General features: G+C 37.1%; 3 protein-coding genes across 3 annotated transcripts; 1 reads left to right on the top strand and 2 right to left on the bottom strand.

Annotated features, from left to right (window-relative positions):
* The first annotated feature begins 4,917 nt into the window (after positions 1-4,917).
* Positions 4,918-6,427, top strand: LOC141665353 (glutathione S-transferase T3-like). Its single transcript, XM_074471336.1, has 2 exons — positions 4,918-5,053; positions 5,622-6,427. The coding sequence occupies exons 1-2, from the start codon at positions 4,918-4,920 to the stop codon at positions 6,425-6,427; spliced, it is 942 nt and encodes a 313-aa protein (XP_074327437.1).
* A 3,861-nt stretch (positions 6,428-10,288) lies between these two features.
* Positions 10,289-10,870, bottom strand: LOC141665352 (glutathione S-transferase T2-like). The gene has a single exon (XM_074471334.1). It carries the CDS (start codon positions 10,868-10,870, stop codon positions 10,289-10,291), a length of 582 nt encoding a protein of 193 aa, XP_074327435.1.
* A 10,717-nt stretch (positions 10,871-21,587) lies between these two features.
* LOC141665351 (uncharacterized) lies at positions 21,588-22,877 on the bottom strand. Its single transcript, XM_074471333.1, has 2 exons — positions 22,536-22,877; positions 21,588-21,998 (listed from the first exon to the last, which is right to left on the bottom strand). Exons 1-2 carry the CDS (start codon positions 22,875-22,877, stop codon positions 21,588-21,590), a joined length of 753 nt encoding a protein of 250 aa, XP_074327434.1.
* Positions 22,878-23,435: the final 558 nt, after the last annotated feature.

Here is a 23,435-nt window from a genome sequence, read left to right as displayed (position 1 = left end):
CCAAGTGTAATGTGCAGCAGGTGTCTGATATGTCGTAATATTCTCAAGTCTTGTCACTGGTGCTATATGTTAGATACTGCTTCCTGATAATAACCTAGCACAATATACAAAATTACAATGATAACATTCCCAGCTTGTAAACAGCCATATCCCTCGGATAAACCTTTGCTGTTATCTCCAAAGGTAATCAGGGGGCCAGCTTTCTCAATCCTCATTTGATAGCAGGGCTCTATCTCCGGTCATATGTCTTGATGATCCACTTGTCAAGAATCCACACTACCGGTTACACCTGTATACTGCCCTGCACTTCAAATGGATTAGACCTTCTTCAGAACCCAAACTTGGTTGGGCCCGGCATACTTGTAGAACTGTCCTTTGTCAGACAAAACAACATTTTTAATTTTAATTGTCTCAACTTTCTCAATGACTGAACATTTGACCTTGTAAACAGCCTTAACAAATTTCTGTTTAAGCTTAGGCACAAATGTCTCCTTTCTAGCCTTAGAAGGACTGGCAGTCTTAGACCTATCATGCTTCTTGTTATTCACATGCTGACGAGGAGTAGTCTTATCATTAGACACATGCTTACCATTAAAATAAGCATACATCATATTAAAAGCACAAGACATACAATTAGCAACACCACATGCTTTATGAGAGTGATTAACAGCAGGCAATTTATGCATGGTAGACATGGCATTATTGTTATCCAACTCATGTGTGTCTGAGTTAGTCTCAGTTGCTTTCACAACTTTGACTGGAACTTTCGACTCACTTGACTTGGAAACAATTTTCTCATTAGCATGATCCTCAGCACGTATTTCTTCTTGAATAACAGAAGAGGTCGCATCAAATGGTTCAGCAATTGATGCTTTATAGAGGGGTTCATCAACACCCTTAAGCACATGTGGTACTTCCCTCCCTTTAGCACATACATGAGGAGGGGAGTTTATGCCTAATTCTCCAATAGCAGCATTGTAATCATAACCTATTCCAGATGTTTGATTAACAGCTTGCTTACTGTAGAACTCTTTAGCCTTCGAACAAGAATTGAAGTAGGCTCTAACCTTAGTCTCAAGACCGGTGATCTTATCTTTGAGAATAGTTTCGAGTTTTCTATAACAGTCAACTCTATTCTCTAGAAAAGATACCTGTTCTTTTAATCTGTCTTGATTAATGTGCACAAGTCTTAATTCATTGACCTCTTTCTCAAGGTCTGTGATCTGTAAACTTAACAGTTCATTATCACGACGTGCACAATCTAAGTTACCTCTTAGATGATAAACCATTTCAGCATCAGAAAGTTTTACCTCTATTCTTGACGATGAAGCTTTTCCATCAATAGCCATAAGAGCAAGATTTCCTTCATCTTCATCTTCACTGTCAGTATCATCCCAGCTTCTTCCCTTTGCCAGATAAGCCCTTTCAGAGTTCTTTCTTACTTGCTTTGGCTTCCTACATTCTGTGGCAAAGTGTCCCAACTCATTGCAGTTATAGCATCTAATGGTGCCCCGATCAACCATCCCTGTTTGGTATCCACCACTGCTGGTGTTAGAGGATGAAGATCCACCTTTCTGGAATTTGTTGTAGTTGGACTTGTACTTCAGCTTGGGATTCCTCTTGAATCTGACATGGGAGAATCTCTTGACAATTTGGGCCATTGACTCGTCTTCCAATTGCTCCAGCTCTTCCAAGGAATAAAAATCATCACTTGATTGATTTGTAGTAGGAGGATCATATTCTGCTACTAACATATTTTCCTCAGCCTTGGAATACTGTACCATTCTCTCCAATTGTTGAGATTGCTGTTGTTGTTGACCTTCAGCTACAAGTGCAGTAGATGTGCTGACCATTCTATCCTTCCCGTAGACTTCCTTCTGTTGAATCTGCTCCAACTCATAGGTTTTTAACACTCCATAGAGCCTGTCCAAAGAAATCTCACTCAGATCTCTAGCTTCTCTAATGGCAGTGATTCTATGTTCAAGATGAGCTGGCAGTGTTAAAAGGAACTTTTTGTTGACCTCCCTGATTGAATAATACTTTCCATTGATGTTCAGGTTGTTGATCAACGCATTGTACCTCTCAAACACTTCAGTAATTCCTTCTCCTGGATTTGATTTGAAATGTTCATATTCAGAGGTTAGGATTTCCAACTTGTTCTCCCTAACTTCCTCTGTGCCTTCATTAATCACCTCAATAGTTTCCCACATGTGTTTAGAATTTTTACAGTTCATCACATGTCTGTTCATCAAAGGATCAAGGGAATCAATTAATATTAATTGAAGGCTGGCATCCAAGGAGGCTTCTTCCTTCTCAGCAGGAGTAAAATCTTCAGGCTCTTTTGGATAGGTTCTAGCTTCAGTAGTCACCACACCATCTATTATTACCTCCGGTTCAATAACCATCGGAGTTTTTATATCCTTCTTTAACAAGTTTGAATATTTGGGATTTGCAACTTGTAAAAATAATAGCATCTTCTTCTTCCACATGATATAATTCTCTTTATCAAATTGTGGAATTTTAACGGTTCCAACTTTATGTGAAGTCATTATGAATTTTTGAATGAATAAAAATTCAAAGAGTTGAAAAATCACAAAAGTCTAGGATCTTGATTTGTTCGTTAATCAGAAGGCTCTGATACCAATTGTTGGGTCCCAATGTGTTTGTAGAAGGGGGGGTTGAATACAAACAGCACCGAATAATCGAATTAAATGCGGAATAAAAAATGTGAAACAAAATTCAAGTTAAATAAAAATATTATTAAACTTGAAAGGTGTTACAACAACTGTATCGATTACAAGGTATTAATCTCAAATTAATTATCACAAATCTAGAATAAATTCGACATGAACTTTTTCTATTTTTGTAATAAAAAGATTCAAATGCTAAACGCAATTTGAGATTAAGTTCTAGGGATTTTGATCCGCTAGATTGTTACACAAGAACAAGATAAATAATTCTAGTGGTTTGGATTTAACATTAACAAACTAGAAATTGATCTTGAATTTCTGCAGATGAAGGATGATATTTTTCAGAGGCGGCTGCTTTCTTTTGTTCTTGACTTGTGTGTTGGATTAATTGCTTTCTGCTGCTTCTTTGCTTCTTTTTAAATCATTCAACAAAATTGATTTGAACTGGAATGACAATCCTGAGCTCAGCAAGACTTTCGGTAGGACAATGGATTGAACTAGCAAGACAATCTGAATGAACTAGCATGACAATCAGAATGAACTAGCATGACAATCCTCCTCCTAGAGTAACTTTCGGTGAGACTATTGAAAATGGCCTAGCATGACAATCGGTATGACAATCCTGATTGTCATGCTAGTTCATTTTCAATTGACTTGCTGAATTTAAATGAATTTTAATCCAATTTAAATTCTGAAAATTCCTAAAATTCCTAGAATTAATTCAGAATTAATTAATCAATTAATTCAATTAATAAATAAATTATTCTTCGCAGATATAATTTATTTTCTTAATTAAATTAGATGACTTAATTAATTAATAGAGAATTAATTCTAGTCTTGAGCAGCAACCATTCTTCTGCAAATCTTCTGAAAATCACTGAAAATTATGAATCAATTCCATCACTTCAACGTTGACACTCGATGTACTGTCTGGTTCATGAGTGACTAACTTCCGTGACGTTTCTTCATGTCTTGACTTTGACACTTTGATTTTCTTCAGATTAAATCCTTGTAATAAATGATACTCTGACGAGATCTCTGTCACTTGATTAAATCCACGATCTTGATTTATATCACTGAGGCATGATCAACTTCTTGAACTTCTTCCAGTGAATTACCTCCTCAAGTCTGTAGATGAACTTTGTTTCTGAATCCTTTGACAGATATTACTTTGCGAGATCTCTGTGACGGTAGATCCACTATTTACTTATTACATTCTTATTTGAGTTGAGTTGAATCCTCGAATATACAAATAGGTCTATGACATATGACTTACAGAGCAGAATCTATAACGGAGTAAAACAAAATGAAACAGAACGAAACGATAATTCTTATAAATACCACAGTCTTGATCTACGACCACACTTTTCCAGTAGCTGGCATCTAATTCTTATTCTTATTCTTTATACCACACTTTGCCAGTGGTCGGCATCTAAAGTTCAATAATTAAGTGCCTTTAATAGGTATTTAAAGTTGCACACTTGTGCGCCTAATAAGGGTAACTAAGGCTAGTTCCGGAACTATAGCGTAAATTATGAACATGTTCGAAAACGTAGAGACTGAGTTTCAAAAGATTCCCTTATCTTATTTCCTATACAGTTCGAAATAAAATTCTTATATCTTATACGAAATTCGAAAATCAGAGTATCAAAACTTTTCCGAAAATAAAAGTAAGTCAAAAAGTACTTACCTTGAAGCCTGACCAGATCTAAATATAGCCTTTTTGACCCTCTAAATGATGTTATATTAAAAACACGAAACACGAAAGTTGTAGAGAATGAAAAGAGCTTTCCGAAAAGTTTAGGATCACTGAATTCTGACTTACGATGAATTTTCTACGAATTTTACAAGATTATTGATTTATGCTAAGAAGAACCCTACCAATTTTGATATTAAAAAATGAGGAATATGAACATGATGTATTTATAACGATACAAAACCCTATTTCTTAACCTACAAGTTATCCATATTAAAATCTGATCCAAATTTTAGGCTCATTGGTCTAATTTAAATTTTAAATCCTTATCCAATTTTAATCCTTTTTATTCTATTATTAATCTAATTCTAAAAATTATGAAATATTACAACTGACCTGTTTAATTTTTAGTTTAACAAAATTAATTCGATCAAACTAATCCGATCCTACCCAAATTAATCTATTAATAATAAGGTTGGGTTATAAATATTTTGTAGGTTTACAAATTCGATTTTTTGTAAACCGTACATAATGGATTGGGTTAATTTTTGCCAGCAACCCAGCCAAACCGACCCGTCCAAATCGACCGTGTTCAACCCCAAGTGTAAGAGCAGCTGCAGCCGAGGGCCAATTGTCACCTCGGGCAGAGAGAAAGAAAAATGGGACTGTAAATATGTGGTTGGAGTATTGTATATGAAATGGGACGTCCCGGTTTCAAGGGACGGACCACTTCATCACAAGTGGGGGCCCAATTTCTTATAAAAATTGTAAAAAAAGAATCTGAACAAGGCATATGCATTATATATGTAGCCATCACTTTTTTTAAAATGAATGTAACCGTTACTTTTAGAATATATCTGTTGAATGGATAAAAAATTTATAGCCGTTAACCTAATGTTTAGTATAAATTGAATTTATCACTTCTTATTTTTTACAATCTTCTTCTACTATATACTTGAAATTTTGTTTACACACAAAAAATAAATTCCAACAACTCTCAACCTTCAAACTCACAAAATCCAAATCAAATTTTCAATTCTCAAGTACCAAATACTCAATTTCCATATCCATATCCAAATCCCTATTTTTAAACTCTGAATTCTCAATTTTCAAATCCATTTTTTTCATTTACTCAAAATTCTCAATATCAGTTTCCATTTGGTCAAAATTTTCAACAATTTCCATAATTTGAAACCCAACAAATCCCATAAATAACCAAAATTCTCCACAATCAGATTTTTCGGCTTTTGGTGGCACAAACAGTATCGATCTCAACAATAATTATGATGATCTTGAAGATGTACGAGAGGGTATTGGCCATTGGAAATGGACTGAAGATAAACTCTTAATTAGTACATGGTTAAATGTATCTATTGATCTTATAATTGGTGATGATCAAAGAGGGGAAGCATTTTGGGAACGAATTCGTCAATATTGTGAAGAAAGCAATCCTGACCTTATCAAGAGAGGGCTCATAGCTATTAAAAAAAGGTGGCACCGGATAAATGAAGGAGCTCAACGATATGGATCATGTTATGATCAAGCGAATCAAATAATAGGGAGTGGTTCAAACATGGACAATATTGTTGCATTAGCTCTTGAACTCCACACAACCAAATACAAGAAAAAATCCAACTTTGATATGCATTGGAATGAGCTACACAGGCATCTGAAGTGGAGGACTCCTTTGACAAATAGTGGGAGTACAAAGAGAACAAAAATAAATAATTCTGGAGCTTATTCATCATCAACTAACAATGAAACACCAACAGATGACAATGATGTTGCGCAATCCCCGGTTCTTCCTAAAGGTACCAAAGCAGCTAAGAGAAAAGGAAAGGGAAAAAAGTTAAAAGAGTTAGAAGAAATAAAAGCTGTTGAATGCCGAAAATTGTCCTTGCTGGAAGAATTTAATAAGAATTACGAAAAGGATAACGATCTAAAGATCATTATGGCAGACACTACAGTAATGAACGAGGCTCAACTTGAAGTGCATGCCATATTGCTTCAAGAAATCAAAAGCAGGAGAACTAGCCATTAGAAGCTATCCCTTAAAATAAATTTGTCTTAGAAGTTATTCCTTGTCTTTTAGTCATTGTAATGTAGTCGGTATCTTGTAGCCATTGAATATTCGTCATTGTTAGGTAGTTATTGTCCTGGAGTCGTTGTAACCTAGTCCTTGTCTTGTAATCTTTGTCAACTAGCCGTTATAAGCTAGCTGTTGGTATAAATTCATTTCAAGTTCTATATAAGATCATCAATATATTGATAACAACCACACTTTTTATCTACTTTCTTCATATTTTTAAAAACTCTACTGAAGTATTCATTATGGCTAATAATTCTGATGCAATGAAATATTTTATTAAAGAGATGCTCTCTGACGACTCTCTATAAAAATGACGTCTTAAACTTGTTAACGAACTTTATGGAGAAATCCCTTCTTCATCCACGCCTCGTAGGATGATACACAGAGACCGTGAAGCAGGCCATGAACGTCTACTGAGAGATTATTTCGCAGAAAATCTGGTGTACACTCTGAAAACGTTCCGACGAAGGTTCTGAATGGGACGTCATATTTTTCTTCGGATTGTAAATACTCTCCCAAATTTTGATCCAAATTTTCAGCAGAGAGTTGATGGATTAGGAAGAAAAGGTCTCTCCCCTTTACAAAAATGCACTGCCGCTATGCGTATGTTGGCATATGGAACAACCGCTGATGTAGTTGATGACTATGTGCGAATCGGTGAGTCGACTTCTATTGAATGCTTGAAGAAGTTTGTCACTGATGTGATTTTGTTATTCGAAAGTGAGTACTTGCGAAAGCCAAACTCGAATGATGTTCAACGTCTATTAGCAATGGGGGAGGCTCGCGGATTTCCCGGTATGATGGGCAGCATTGATTGTATGCATTGGCAGTGGAAAAATTGTCCTAAAGCATGGAAAGAGATGTTCTTGAGCGGTCACAAAGGCATTCCAACAATATTACTTAAAGCAGTTGCCTCATCTGACTTATGGATATGGCATTCTTTTTTTGAAGTTGCTGGTTCAAAAACGACATAAATGTTTTAGACCGGTCTCCACTATTCGATGAAGTTCTAGAAGGTCGTGCTCCAGAAATAAATTACAATGTAAACGGTAACAATTATAACATATGGTATATATCCCGATGGGCAATGTTTGTCAAGACAATTCCACGTCCGCAAGGTGACAAGCGAAAGTTATTTTCCAAATATCAAGAAGGTCAACGTAAAGATGTAGAACGAGCATTTGGTGTATTACAGTCTTGATTTGCAATTATACGTGGTCCAGCACGATTTTGGGATAAAGAAGATCTTTCTAAAATAATGTGAGCTTGCATCATCTTACATAACATGATTGTCGAGGATGAGAGAGACACATATGCCACTCCATTTGGTCCACTGCCATCTTATGACGATATAACAAATGGAATATCGCAACCAGATATAGGAGATGAACCTTTTGCTCCTTATAAAAGATATATTGAAAACAACATTCGAATTCGTGACAGACAGAAGCACCATCAACTACAAACCGATTTGGTGGAACATATTTCACAATTTCACAATACTCGCTAAGTTATTTGTCACATGTTGTTCTTAATTATGTACCATTGTGTCTTAGTAATATTTTTAATTTTGTAATGTTTGTATTTTAATAATATTTTTAATTAAATAATTTTTTATTGCATTTTTTAAATTTTATAATCATATATAACTTTATTTTTAGTTTTTAATAATATTATTTTATAACACATATTTATCAAATTAGAATATAATATATTAAATAATACATATCATATAAAATTAAAATTGATAGAAGTGGGTCTCAACTTGTAAGGGGAATTGGTCTCTTGGATTGGAGCAAGATGACCATTTTTGTTTAAAAGACCAGTTGAAGCTTAGTTGTCATGTGAGTGGGGTAAAAAAAAGGGGAACTGGGACTGTAAATTGGATTTGCTCTATGAGCGCCCGCAGCGGTAGTGGACGTTTTAAAATTTAGTGGTCTCACTTTTTGCTCCACATAAGCAAATACAAGTCCAGGAAAGAACGTAAACTACATGTCTCCAGTGAAGGGTCAGTTCTCACACTTTTCAAAAATTCTTTTATAATATTTTATTGTCAATTGTAACTTGATTAATAGATTTATTTATTCAATTACTCAATTGTATTCGTTTAAATTTTAAAATATATAATAATTTTAAAATTATAATAATCAAATAAAAGTGATTAAAATTTTAAATATGTTAATTAAATAAGATAAAAATGTAATTAAAACATATCATATTATTAAAAACATGAAATAAAAATACATTAAATTTAAACGTTACAATTAAAAAAATTTAACGATTATTATGAAACTGCGAGATATGCTCAATCAAGTCATTTTTCAGTTGGCGATGTATCTGTCTATCACGCATCTGCATACTATTTTGAACATATGTTTCATACGGGATAAAAGGTTCTTCCCCTAAATTTGGTCCCGATAAGCCATTTGTTGTATCATCATAGGTTGGTAATGGACCAAATTGAGTAGCATATGTGTCTCTATCGTCTTCAACAATCATATTATGTATTATGATGCATGCTCTCATGATTCTCCCAAGATCTGCTCTATCCCAAAAGCGTGTCGAACCACGTACGATTGCGAAACGGGACTGTAACACACCAAACGTTCGTTCAACATCTTTTTGTTGACTTTCTTGATATTTTGCGAATAATTTTTTTTTCTCATTATGTGGACGAGGTATCGTTTTAACGAATGTTGCCCATTCAGGATAAATTCCATCTGTTAAGTAATATCCCATATTATAATTATTTCCATTGATAGTATAATTTACCTCTGGAGTACGACCTTGTAGTACATCATCAAATACTGGAGACCGATCTAAGACATTTATGTCATTATTTGATCCAGTAACTCCAAAAAATGCATGCCATATCCATAGATCAGATGAAGCAACTGCTTCTAGTATAATTGTTGCAACTCGTTTGTGACCACTCATGAACATTTCCTTCCATGCTTTTGGATAATTTTTCCATTGCCAATGCATGCAATCAATACTTCCCATCATACCAGGAAAGCCACGAGCTTCACCCATTTGTAATAGACGTTGCACATCATTTGAGTTCGGCTTTCGTAAGTATTCACCCTCAAATATCGCACATACAGCGGAGACGAATTTTTTCAAACATTCAACTGCAGTATCTCTCCAATACGAACGTAGTCATCAACAACATCTGCAGAGACACCATATGCCAACATACGCATTGCCGCTGTACATTTTTGTAAAGGTGATAAACCTTTTCTTCCCACAGCATCAATCATCTGTTGAAAGTATGGATCGAAATTTCAAACAGCATCCACAATACGAAGAAAGACATGTCTTCCCATACGAAATCTTCGTCGGAATATATTTTCTGGATATACAGGATTCGGAGAAAAATAATCATTCACTAGACGTTGATGACCTGCTTCACGATTTCTATAAATACTTTGACGAGGCGTGGATGTTGTTAAGCTTTGTCCATATATTTTTTGAAAAAACTCGAGTCGACGATTGTGTTTAGTGTCATCGCAGAACTCTTCAATGAATTCTTCAGTGAATTCCTTAACAAAAATTTCTGATGTGGGTGTTTGATTCATGTTAGTGTTTGATGTGAATTAAAAGAACTAACGGAACTGGTTTATATCGAAGGTAAAAGAAGAATATATTCTAACGGCTAGTATATGAACAAATAAAAACAAACACTAGATTCAAACGGCTAGTTTACAAACAAGAAAAGACAAACACTAGATTCTAACGGTTAGTTTACAAACAAGAAAAGACAAACACTAGATTCTAACGGATAGTTTACAAACAAGAAAAGATAAACACTAGCTAGTTTCTTGCCATAATTTTCTCAAGTAGTTTAGCAAGAGCCATTCGCTGAGCATCATTCATTTTAGTAGTATCTGCCATAATGACTTGTAAATCCATCTCACTTTGCTTCACCGCAAGCTCCTTTAGTCGAATTTCGTTTAATGATTCCATTATATCCATTCTTCTTTTGTCTGTAACTTGTATAGCTTCATATTCAGCAACTTCTGCAACTGTGGCCTTCGCCTTTCCCTTCCTACTAGTTGTAGTTTTTGTACCAGTAGGACGAACCGGTTCAAATTCATCAGATATTGGTGTATCGTTATTTTCTTCCGATGAATAAGCTCCAGAACTACTTACTTTAGTTCTCTTAGAACTTGCACTAGTTTGAGGAGGTCTCCACTTGGGATGTCTACGAAGCTCACGCCAATGAAGCTCAAAGTTAGACTTCTTCTTGAAATTAGTTAAATGATAATCACGAGCTTTCTCAATTAAATTATCCATATTTGTACCGCTCCCGGCTGTTCGTTGAGCCTCGTCATAAGCTGCTCCAAATTTCTGAGCACCTTCATTTATTCGTTGCCACCTTTTTTTAATTGCCATAACTCATCTCTTAATGACGCCGGGAGATTCATCTTCGCAATATTGTTGAATTCGATTCCAAAATGCTTCGGCCTTTTGATCAGTACCGACTAGTGGATCAATTGACACATTCAACCATGCACTTATTAGTAGTTTATCTTCAACCCACTTCCACTGACCGGTATTTTCTTGTACATCTTCGCTTTCTTCACAATCATCATTTAGATCAATAATATTTTCGTGGCCAAAGGCCGGCACTTGTGTTTCCGGAGAATTTTGGATATTAATTGGTGTTAGTTGGGTTTCAAATTGTGAATTTAGAAATGGAGGAAATGGAAAGTTATGGGGTAAATTTTGAGGATATGAAAATGGAAATTGAGAATTCTGATAATGTGAAAATTGATATGGGTTTAAATTTTGTGGGTTTGGAAAATAGAAATTTGGAAATGGATATGGAAATTGATGGTTTATATTTTGAGAATTTGAATTTTGATTTGAAGATGGGGGGTTGTTTGGATTCATTTTGCTAAGATTTTCTTTTAGAAGTAAGGAGTGTGAATAATGAGAGTAAAGAAATTGATATTTATAGAAATAAAAATATTACCATTTATAACCGTTATAATTATAACGTTAGTATACTAACCGTTGATATTATAGCCGTTGTTTAAAAGTAATTCACATATACACTCACAAGTTTACATAATCATATGGCATGTTCAGTATTTCTCAAAAAGTAGTATTAAAATATTTATCTACGGCCAAATGGCTCCGGTCCGAGACAGTGACCCTGGCCATTTGAAAGTGTCTCGTCTAATGTTGAAATATTCACTATCCAACCACTTGGAGAAATTACGTGTTCCGAGGTATGAAGTAACCCCGCATTGCAGGTGTTCTAAGGCCATATCCAACAGTTGTGATCCAAAAATTCAAATTTGGATCACCATCTGATCCAAATACTGATCCAAATTTCTGACCAACTCCAACAGTGTGATCCAAATATTTGATCCAAATTATTTTTTACATATAATAATATATAAATATCATATTAAGCATTTTTATCTTAAATTTATCATTTAATCATTATTAACAATTTATATAATATTTCTTAAATTAATTAAATCAAAAAATATTAATACACATAAAAATATTAAAATTGTGCACTTAATTCACGAAAAACACATTTATTGCAATAATTAACATACAAAATATCATTAATAAATACTAATTTTCCGAATTAGTACATTGTTCCCACAAAGGCTCAATTAATGAATCTCTAAGTACAATATGTGTCTCTTTATTTTTTATTTTTAAATTTTAATGAAATTATTTTTTCTCATTATTTTAAGTTTTATTTTAAAAATAAATTTTGTTAACTATTATTTATATTCTGTTATTAATTATATAATTAAATAATCAAAGATCAATTTAAAATCTCATAAAGTACAAATAACAAAATCATTATTTTATATTAAACTAAGTGATCCAAATTTGGATCACTGTTGGAATGAAATTTGGAATAATTGCCCCAAATATTTAGATTAATGTTGGATTTGCCCTAACACCCATATTTGAAAAGGGCTTTGTACGCTAGTGCCTAGTCACATGGCAACCAGCACACCCGGTAAACATATGGGACCCCTGCTAACATCTTGATACTAAAATCGAGGCAAAGCTGTAAACCTAAAACTCTCTCGCTGATACTAGTTGCACATGCCCGAGTGCACGTGGGGTATCCTGTAATCGAAAACTGGGGTAATTTTAAATTCTTAATCGACGGCTGTGATGGATCCGTACCCTTGGAAAAACAATGACAAGCGAATGATGAAATGATTTTGATGCAGACGGGGAGGATACGACTGTTGACGAGATCGAAAAATATTTGACCCGCGAATACAAGTGCACGTGCGAGTACAGATGGAGTACACGTGTGCTTTGCTGGCCTGGGGTGAATTGTCTGCCACGTGGATTACACGTGAAGGGCAATCATGATGGAGCGTTCTTTGAAGACAAGTGAACTTGGGGAAGTTGCACGATACATTTGCAATGTCAATTGACCGTTAAATTTAGAGAATTATCTGAAAATAAGTATTTTATAATAAATAAAATTAAAATTTTATTTTTGCAAATACAGGGGTAAATTTATTTATATAAAAAAATTATTCAATTTTTATATACAAAATCTTAATCATTTTACATATTTTTTTTAAAATTAACTTTAAGGAACCTTTTTATCGTGGATGTTCTCTTTTTTCAGAAAAATATAAACATTTTTCAAAATTTGTCAAATATACGCAAACAAATTACTCATCTTAATTTAATATACAGTAACTATTACGATGACTAAGCAAGAAAACAACTTATTCGGCTAACATTTTTATAACATGTACAAAGGATAAAGTAAAAGGCAAAAGGGGCCCGGAGAGTACCAGTTTAAAAACACAAATTTCAGTAACATTTTATTACAAAATGGTTTTTTAACATTTATTTCGACGTAAAAGAGTAGAATTTTAAATTTTATAAGAAAAATGGATAACATAAACTAACATGACAACGATTTCCTGAGCGCTTGCACTTCTTACCTGTAGATTAATGATTCAAATGAAATGAAATGAAATGTAACAAGTGGTGTACCCATAATTTGAAAAAATATTTAACTTGGTCTCTTACTCTCAGGGTGTGGCTACGAAATGGAAGTGTACAATATTTGAATTTTAATATTGAATATTTTAGGGGATGCTCGTAAATACATGGTAAGATTTCAATTTATAAATTTAATTCATTTCAATTGGTGTAATTTTTATGCATGCGGGTTTATTATTATCGATAATATAAGTCAATCAAATTGAGCTAAATTTATTGTTTTTGGAAAAAATTCATGACAACACAAATTTAGAAGTTGTTAGAATCTCGGTGCAAGTTATGCTGATTTGAAACTGTTTTCACGAAAAACACTAGACGGAAATTTATGCATGTTGTGGCCGATCTTATTTGATGATTTATAGAATTTCATAGGCAATGGAGTACTTGTTTTTTTATTCCTGGAGTCCATTTACATTCTGTAATTAATATAGTACGTAAAAGATTAGATACTCATATTATTTTGTGCATCATTTTATATAAATATCATTATTCAAATAAAAATCTTGCAAATCTCATATATTTTATAAAAAGAACAAATAAGTTCTGTAATATAAAGATGTATGTTCTGCATACTAAACATGTATTATAGAATAATATGGTTTACAATTTTTACCCATAAATTATATGTATTTTGCATATTTTTTATTAAAATATTGATGTGTATGCAAAATAATTCACGAAAATAACATTAACTGTAATGTTTTATGTAGTATTTAGTTGTAGAACGTATGTAGAATCCTGGACTCCGCAAAAAATGAAGACTTCATAGAATTTATATATATATATATATATATATATATATATATACTATACTATATTATAATAAACGAAATATTAAAAGTTTGGTAGTCGGTCAGTCGATACTTGATAAAATTACTTAATTACCCTTAATTAATTATTCTATATCTTATTGTCCAGTTAGTCGATTTGTCAATTCCAATACTTATTGATATTGGAGTCAATTTCTTTAGTCAATTTAATAACTATTTCATATCCAACTCTATATTATTATTAATTGATATTAAAGTTAAGTTCCTCTACCAATTTAAAATTCTAATTCATATTTAGGTATATATTATTCTAATTAATATTTCGGACTAAAATAAATTTAAGCAAGATAAATATAATTAGTTTAATTTAGTTGATATAATGTGCATCGGGATAAGAAAAAATAATAAATATTAATGATTTGTCTAAAAAACTATTCTATTGAACTAGAATAAATAAAATAATACATATTAGTCATCTAAGATAATTAAAATATAATTCAACCAACTAAAATAAAATCATATACATTAATTATTTGGGCTAAAACAAAATTATTTTATTAATCCGGACATAAAAAATTAAAATTAAACTAAATTTAATTAGCTGAATTTGGTCATAGTAATGGGTCTCGTGCTAAAATAAAATAAAGTAAAACACTAATATGGGATAAATTAAATTAATATTAGATTAAGTATAATTCGTATTCTATTGATATGAACCAAAAATTAACTTTTGACTAAACATAATTTTTTTTTAAAACACACATAAAATGATCAATAAACTATATCGTTCAATCAATACTATTGTCTTTTTAAAATAGCTCTTATAATTTATGGATTAAGTAATAAACTTTCGAGAAATAATATTTTTATTAAAGTTTCAAAATAATAGAAAAACATTATATTTTTATTCTCAAAAAAACTATAAACTCTCTATAATAATTTTAAAAACATATGAACATACATATGTATTAATATAATTATCACGAAATCATATTATTTAGAAAGGTAAAAATAAAAAAAATAATGAATAAATTTTACAAACTCAATTTAGAATATTTTGTTTACAAAAATTATATAATATTAAAAAAGATTTGGGTATCGGTGCATCGTTAGGGTTTTAAGCTAGTAATATTTAATAACTAAATAAATATATGTAGCAGTAATAGTTTTGGTTTAAATAGTAGTACCTGTTTATACTAAATATATTTTTGAATGTAGAATTGGTGACAACACTTGCAGTGTTTGATGTTACTTTCTTGGTGTTAAGCACACAATGACTATTGTAAAGAAATGTAGTTAACCTTTTAAAAATTTGACAAACAACTCTTTAAAAAACAGTGAAATATTTTAGGTGTTCAAATATTTTAGCTACGTTGTACAAACATGTGCAACTTCATTTATAGAGCATTTATATATTGAACCTATTGTTAGTTTTCGGTGATCAAACGCAGATTGCGGATAACGCCCCAAATACATAACCAAGCAGCTGAAACAGATGAGGCATACACTTTTATTTAGAAGCAAAAATTGACAATATAAAAGTACACTGAAACACAAGAGCATGTGAAAATTAAGATTAAAGAAACTAATATTAATCCACCTTCCCGCATTAGGTGCTGAAATAGTTTCAGAAGCTGCCAAGTCTCAGGAGCAATTAATTTTAAAATCACACACTTATAACCTGTTTTGATTTATAGTTATATTTTCATTTTTCAATTTTTATTTCATTCGGTTTTAATATCGAAACTAAACTGATTACAATTGAAATTGGGTTTTTTTTATACCAAAACTGAATTCAAATCATAATTGACGATAATGATTTTCGATTTTAAAAATCGGAGATATATGGTTGTGGTTCCGATTTCATTTAGAAATCGAGCTGGACCGACTCATCCTCTGGCCTAGTATTGATAACAACCATAACAAAATCCTTTTGAACGTCACATGTTGATCGCACGGCAATATCGGACACGACCCGAAACCCGATCCGAACCCGACTCGATTCATAACCCGATTTACTACTAGAAAATCCCAAAGTGAACCGAACACGACCTGTACAACCCAAAAGTGACCCGAATTGACCTGTTATTACGAATTTTATTTCTTCTCATTTAAAAATTTGTTTTTATTTAATTTTAGTTAATTTTAAACTTGACCCGAAATTGATTCATTTATGAACACAAATATGATCCGAAATCCGTAATTGCCCCTTGATGAGAGGCATTAATGGTTAAAAAATTGTAACGGGCCCGGCCCACGTGAGGGGCATATGGGAGAAGAAACCCCCAGGTACGGACAGAGAAGAAGATATGAATATGATATGATTGTCGGAGAGCGAATGCGGAATGCTAGTCGGGTCGAAGGTACACGTGGGACAGGTACCACGAACTCAGGGGCCACCTAATCATTCCCCAATATATTGTCGGAATACCTCCATTTTTTATTTTATTTTAGGACTTGTCAACTGATTTTTAAAATGTTTTTTGAAAATTAGGACTTTTTAAGTAAAGTTTCAATTGAAAAAATTTCCGGTTAAAATTGTAACTACGCTCCTACAAGTCAACAATAGATTAACAGTGCCTGTAATTGGGACAATCGATGAATTTTCTGTGTCAGGACAATCGATGAATTTTCCTGACACAGAAAATTATTAAAATTACGAACCGGGATTGAAATGGATGGAAAGGATGGTTTGGTTTTGAAAGAGCTATTGTAGTGTTGGAACCAAAAATCGAATTAATATGACATGGATTTAAATTATGAATTTATATGTTTAGTTTAAAAGTAAGATGAATTTGTTAGGTACAAATATTTATGAGTTACTTGTTAAGCCCAGATTCCTTCGAGAGCTTAAACTGGCTTCGGCTGCCTTGAAGGTGGTTTCGGCTGATACATGAAAATGAAGAGAATGCGAGAGTTTGTACCCCCGATTCACCTCCGGTGTGAGAATAAGAATCTGGTTGTAAGGGTGTGGTAATAATACAAGAAAAGCAGAGTGTATGTGAGAATGTGTTTGTTTTGTCTTACTTTTCAAGGGTTTTTATACCCAATTCTGCCATGAATGCTCATCCGTTACTCATCATTAAGGAGGGAGTGAAAAAGGGGCGTTATGTCCCTTGTTCTTCCTAACGGTCTGGAAGTAAAGTGGGCCTTGGCCTGGGACTTATGTGGGCCTTCATCTCGCGGGCCTGAAGGTCCTTCGGCCCAGTAGCTCAATCGCATATTGGGCCTTCGTTCGATGGGCCTTGGTGGGCCTATAACCAACATGTCCTTGTCCTTCGGCTGGGCCTTCGGGCCGGCCGACGGACACCGGTCTCGGCCCATATTGAGGTGAAGAAACCCTAGGGCGACCGCTTCAATTCCGCCTTGATCTTCGGTCGTACACGTGGCAAGCTTGTGGGAACTTGCAGTGCATTAACGTGACAGCTGTTGGCACGTCGTTCCATGGCTCAATCTCAGCCGTTGAATCTCAACCGTTTTAATCTGGGACGTCTATTTTAAAAACCCCCAAACGTCGCCTTTCTGAATTCATTTTAGGCGCCTATATAAAGTCCATTTGCGCATTTCCTTTTCTTTTTATCACTTTCAGTTTCTCCACACACAGCAACGAACTGCGGCGAGTTTTTCAATCACGGGCAACAACAACTCCGTCTTCCCAGATTATCACATCTCAATCCAAGAACACCTTCAAATCAGTAACTCTCTTCGGGGGGTTCTTGGCCTAAGAACGTCCTTCGGGAGCCGACCCAGGGGCAGATGGGCGGTTTGGAGTTTAAAGATGGCAGGCGGATGGTTTTCTGGGGGCGAGTACGTCCTTCGGGGGGACTTTCCCTTTAGAACAGCCTTCGGGAGCCGACTCCAGATCTTTTTTCTGTTCGCTCGGTTCTGGGACATGTACTCGGCCTTCTAATATTTTTCATTTTTCCTTTGTCTTGTCGCGAGTACATGGACTAATGTCGCTCTGTTTCCAAATACAGGGACATGGAGCGAGCGAATCGCCCTAGAGACTTGGGACCCAAGGTCGGGCACTTTGGTGGGAACCTCTTCTATTCACCCCGAGAGAACGGGTCGGGATCTTTTTGGATCGGTGGCGAATTGCCCGGTGGTGAATAACCGGTCGGAATTGACGAATGAGAGAATAATTCAGATGTATTCTGATTTCTTTGTCCTTCGGAATTTCTTTTGACTCTATGCCCCTAAGGAGAACGAACAGATTATGACACGCCTGGGGTGCCCGAAGGGTTTGGTAGCTGTGCCGTCGGGATCTCGGAGGCGACTTTCAAATGTGGCTTTAGAGTGCCGATTCTGAAGATGGTGAAGTACCTCTTCAGACAGATGGGGATCGCCCTGGGGCAGATGGATCCCAACGGGTTCATCCACATCAACTGCTTCCAGAACAGGTGCCTTCATGCCGGAGTTCTCCCAACTCCGAGGCTATTCTTGTGGCATTATGACTTCCGAAAGAACCCGAAGAGCCCGCGTTTTTATACCATTGCTCGTCGGGCTGGCTGGGCAGATTGGACGGCCACCAACTCCAGTAACAAGCAGACCCATACTCACTGGTGTTTTGTGAGTGGTCGGAAATTGGATCCGTTGTCCGTCGTGCGGGACGTGAACCCTTCGCTGCTCCTCGCTCCGAGTCTAACAGAGAGGGAGAAGGAGGACTACGCGGCCCTGGTAGACGTCAATGTGAGCAAATTGGGTCCCGAGGAGTTTCGGGATAGAGATTGGCTCCTCAGCTTGTGGGGTGGGGGTAACAAAACTTTTTCCTTTGTTCTTTCATTATTTATTTTGTTCCATCGCCTATATAATTTGTCCTTTTTATGCATTCTGTCATACCTGCTCGTGCTGACTTGTCTCCTGTTTACATTTCAGTGTCTTCAAGAGAGGCCCTGATGGAGCAGAAGAAGGCCAGGGCGGCCGAAAAGAGGCCTGCAGAAGAGGTGGCGAAGAAGAAAGCTGTTGATGGAGGGTCCACGCCGAATCCTTCCGAGGAGACGGAGGATAGACCCGAGACAGGGTCACGCCGCTCCGTCAGGTTCCGGCGGCCTCTGATAGAGATGAGGACGAGCCGGTGGTGGTGAGGGAAGGGAACTCTTCCAAGAGGACTCGCAGCCGGGAGGGGGTCGTTCACTCCTATCTCCCCGGATGGGGTGTGCTGACGTCCGACCACACTGTCTACCCGGTGAGGCAGTCTACTAAGGAGGTTGCTTCGGACCTGTGCCACGGCCTCCAGCTCCCGGCCGATCTGCCGGCCTTTGCTTCGGCTTCTCCGACCGAGGCTTGCACTGAGCTTCTGTCCTTTTTGTCCTTGGTATGTTTTTAAGTTTTCTTCATTTTTTCTTTCGCTTGTCCTTTTTTCTTTCCACACCTTTTTCTAATGCTTTTGCCTTGTCTTTTTTGCAGACTGCTCCTTGGGCCGCAACCGTGGAGGATAAAGTTAGGGATATGGAGACTCGGATGGCCGAGGTGAAGGAGCTGGAGAGGAGGGCCACGGCGGCCGAGGAGGAACTTGTAAGGGTCAAAGCCCAGAACGAGGTCCTGGACGACGAGGCCACCGTGCTGAAGGAGGACAAGTCTCGGCTGGAGAATGAATTGGAGAAGGCGAACCGGAGGATCTCCCACCGGAACGTCCAGCTGAAGAGGTCCCGAAAGGAGCTTCGGAAGAAGCAGAAGCAGCTGGACCAGACGGAAGTGCGCTGCTTCCAGTTCGGCGCTGACTATGTCCTGAAGAAGGCCCATGGCCTGAACTGGGACTATAAGAAGTTGCTGGACGACAGCCTGGAGGATCCTATCGGCCGGTCAGCAGTTGAAGCCCCTCCTGTCTCCTCCGGCGAAGACGAAGAGCTCTCGGATGAAGGCCCTCAATCCTAAGCTTTCAGCACTGAGGCCCTCAATCCTAAGTTTTCCTTAACAAATTTAATAAAATGAATCGTGTCTTCGGATTTATCCATTCGCCTTAACGATTTTAACGAATTGTGTCTTCGGCTTCATTTGCCTTAACAATTTTAATAAAACAAATCGCATCTTCGGCTTTTGACTTAGCAATTTTAACAATTTTAATAAAGTGAATCGCATCTTCGGCTTTATTCATTCGCCTTAACGATTTTAATAAAATGAATCGCATCTTCGGCTTTTGCCTTAGCAATTTTGATATAGCAATTTTAATAAAACGAATCGCATCTTCGGCTTTTGCCTTAGCAATTTTAATAATGCCTTACTACCCCCTATGACCCCAAGGGTTAAAGGCCGAAGGTGACTTCGGGCTGTTAATGCTTTTAATGCTCTTACGCGAAGGAACAAGGGTGTTGGTCATTTAGTGATTGCCCCTTGATCAACATGTCATTGTTCGTTCGGTTAATAAGAAGTTTTGGCTGGTCTTCTTCGGGATTGGCCCTGGACCAGGTCGTTCTTCATTTTGTATTCTTTGGTAGTTACAATCGTGATTGAGGCCGAAGGAGCATGTCCCTTTCTAAGATTGCCCCTGGACAGGGTTTCCTTCGGCCTTCTTGAATATCACACGAACGAGGGAAAGACGAAGGATAGGGCATTATTTTAGGATTGCCCCTTAAGGCCCTTAATTCGTGTTTACCATGTGCGAATTTGTAATAGTGTAGTGAAGGATGTTTAAGTTTTGGGTGATTGCCCCTTATGTTACATGCTTCGTTAACAAACTAGACAAGGGCGGCGGTCGAAGAGTTTATCGTCTTCGGGATCGCCCTCAGATAATACTCATACGGCCTCAGCTTTGGTAAATAAAGAAATGTGACAGAAAATTCGTCTTTATTTATAATCGAACTGCTTACATTCTTTATATAAAATTCAAGTACAAACTTTAAAGAAATTTCTTACTGATAAAATTTCCGAAGGCGACTGGCGTGCCAAGTGTTTTTGATTGCTTCGCCCGATAATGTTTCAAGCTTGTATGTTCCGGGACGAACGACCTCGATCACCTTATAGGGCCCCTCCCAGTTAGGCTGAAGCTTTCCTCGTTTAGCCGGCATAGATGTGGCCAACTCCCTTGGGACTAGGTCTCCGACTCCGAAAGACCTCTTCTTGACATTGGAGTCATAGTATCGTGCCGCTTGTAGCAAGAATCTCATGTTCCTTTGGTGGGCGGCTTCTCTTTCCTCCTCTAATAAGTCTACGTTCGCCCTCAGCCTGAAGCTATTAGTTTCTACATTTTAGGTCTCAGTTCGATATGATTCCAAGCCTACTTCTACTGGAATTAGGGCTTTGGTTCTATAGGCCATTCGGAAAGGAGTTTCTCCCGTCGATGTCCTGGGGGTCGTTCGGTAGGCCCATAGGATCCAAGGGAGTTCTTCCGCTCATCTTCCTTTAGCTTCTCCCAGCCTTTTCTTTACTCCTTGAAAGATTATTTTGTTAGCTGCTTCTACTGCCCCATTCCCTTGCGGGTGGGCGACTGAGCTAAACTTTTGCTCAATTCCGAAGTGGTGCAAAAACTTACGAAATTTGTTTCCAATAAACTGGGTCCCATTGTCAGAGATGCAGACCTTCGGAATCCCGAACCGGAGAATAATTTGTTCCCAGAAGAACTTCTTTGCTGCTTCTTCGGTAATGGCGGAGAGAGGTCGTGCTTCGACCCACTTGGTCATGTAGTCGAGGGCAATTATGCAGTATTTTGCTTGCCTTGTGCTTTTTGGGAGAATGCCCACAATATCCACGGCCCATACGGTGAACGAAATGGGACTTAATACCGAAGTCATCTCTTCTGGGGGCTGTTTTGGGACAGTGGCGAACAGCTAGCACTGTACACACCTTTTTGCATAGTTGCTGGCGTCGGCCTTCAGAGTGGGCCAGAAGAATCCCTGTCGGAGAATTTTAAAGGCGAGGGACCAACCGACTAAGTGTTCGCCGCACATTCCTTCGTGCACCGCCTCTAGAGCCTGTCATTGTTCTTCGGTGTTTAAACATCGCAGAAGGGGCTGACTGACTGACCGGCGATACATCCACCCATTAATGATTGTGTAGTTCGATGCTCTGTATTTAATTTTTAGCGCTTCCCTTCGGTCTGGAGGTAGAATGCCTTTCTCCAGAAAGTTCCTGAGGGGGGTCATCCAATCGTTCCCTTGGTGAATCTCCAGACATTCTTTCTTCTCGATCGAAGGCGTCTTGGCTTCGGTGAGGTAAATAGAATTAGTTAAGTTCTGTGTCTCGGCCGAAGCTAGCCTGGAAAGGGCGTATGCCCTAGCATTGTTTTCTCTGGCAATTTAATTTAGTTCAAAGGTTTCAAATGACAAAGAAGCATCTCGTACCTTGGCAGCATAGGCTTTCGTTCGGGGATCTCTTTGCTCATATTCCCCCGTGAAGTGTTTCACAACCAGCATGGAGTCGCTGAAGGCCCTTAGATGCTTCGCCTCAAGGCTTCTGGCCAGCTCCATCCCTGCGAGGAGCGCTTCGTACTCGGCTTCATTGTTCGTCAAAGGAAAGTCGAATCTTATGGCCTGGCATATCTCGAATCCTTCGGGCTGGAGAGAATTAAGCCGGCCCCGCACTTTTTTCCGGCTACCGACCCATCTACAAAAAGTTTCCACTTCCCTGGGATTCGGATTAGTTGTTCGTCGGGTGAAAGATCCTTCAGACCGGAAAATGTGCATTCAACCATGAAGTCAGCCAAAGCCTGAGCCTTAATTGCCGTTCGGGGGACGTACTCGAGATCAAATTCCCCGAGTTCGATGGACCATGCTACGACTCTTCCAGAAGCTTCGGGCCTTGTTAAAATCTTCTTCAGAGGTTGGCTGGTAACAACTTGAATCGTCCGGCCTTGAAAATAATGTCGCAATTTTCGGGAGGCCATAACCAGCCCATATGCGAATTTTTCGGCGTTGGGGTACCTTGTCTCTGTATCCTTGAGGACATGGGATGCTGATTGCCCTCGTAGTTTTTCACAAGTACTGCTCCCAGAGTTCTGTCGGACACGGATAGATAAAGTTGAAGGGTTTCCTTCGGATCGGGCCTCATCAAGAGTGGTGCCTTTGTAAGATATTCTTTTACTTCTTCGAATACCCTTTGACATTCAGGCCCCCATTCAAAATTCTTTGACCCTTTGAGCACGGCGAAGAAGGGGAGTGCCTTCTCAGCTGACCGGGAAATGAAACTCCGAAGGGCGGCGAGCCGGCCTATCAATTTCTGGATGTCTCTGATGCATTTGGGAG

This window comes from Apium graveolens, chromosome 6 (genome assembly GCF_009905375.1).
Source record: "Apium graveolens cultivar Ventura chromosome 6, ASM990537v1, whole genome shotgun sequence".
Lineage (NCBI taxonomy): Eukaryota > Viridiplantae > Streptophyta > Magnoliopsida > Apiales > Apiaceae > Apium > Apium graveolens.
This window is presented reverse-complemented; position numbering and strand designations above follow the sequence as displayed.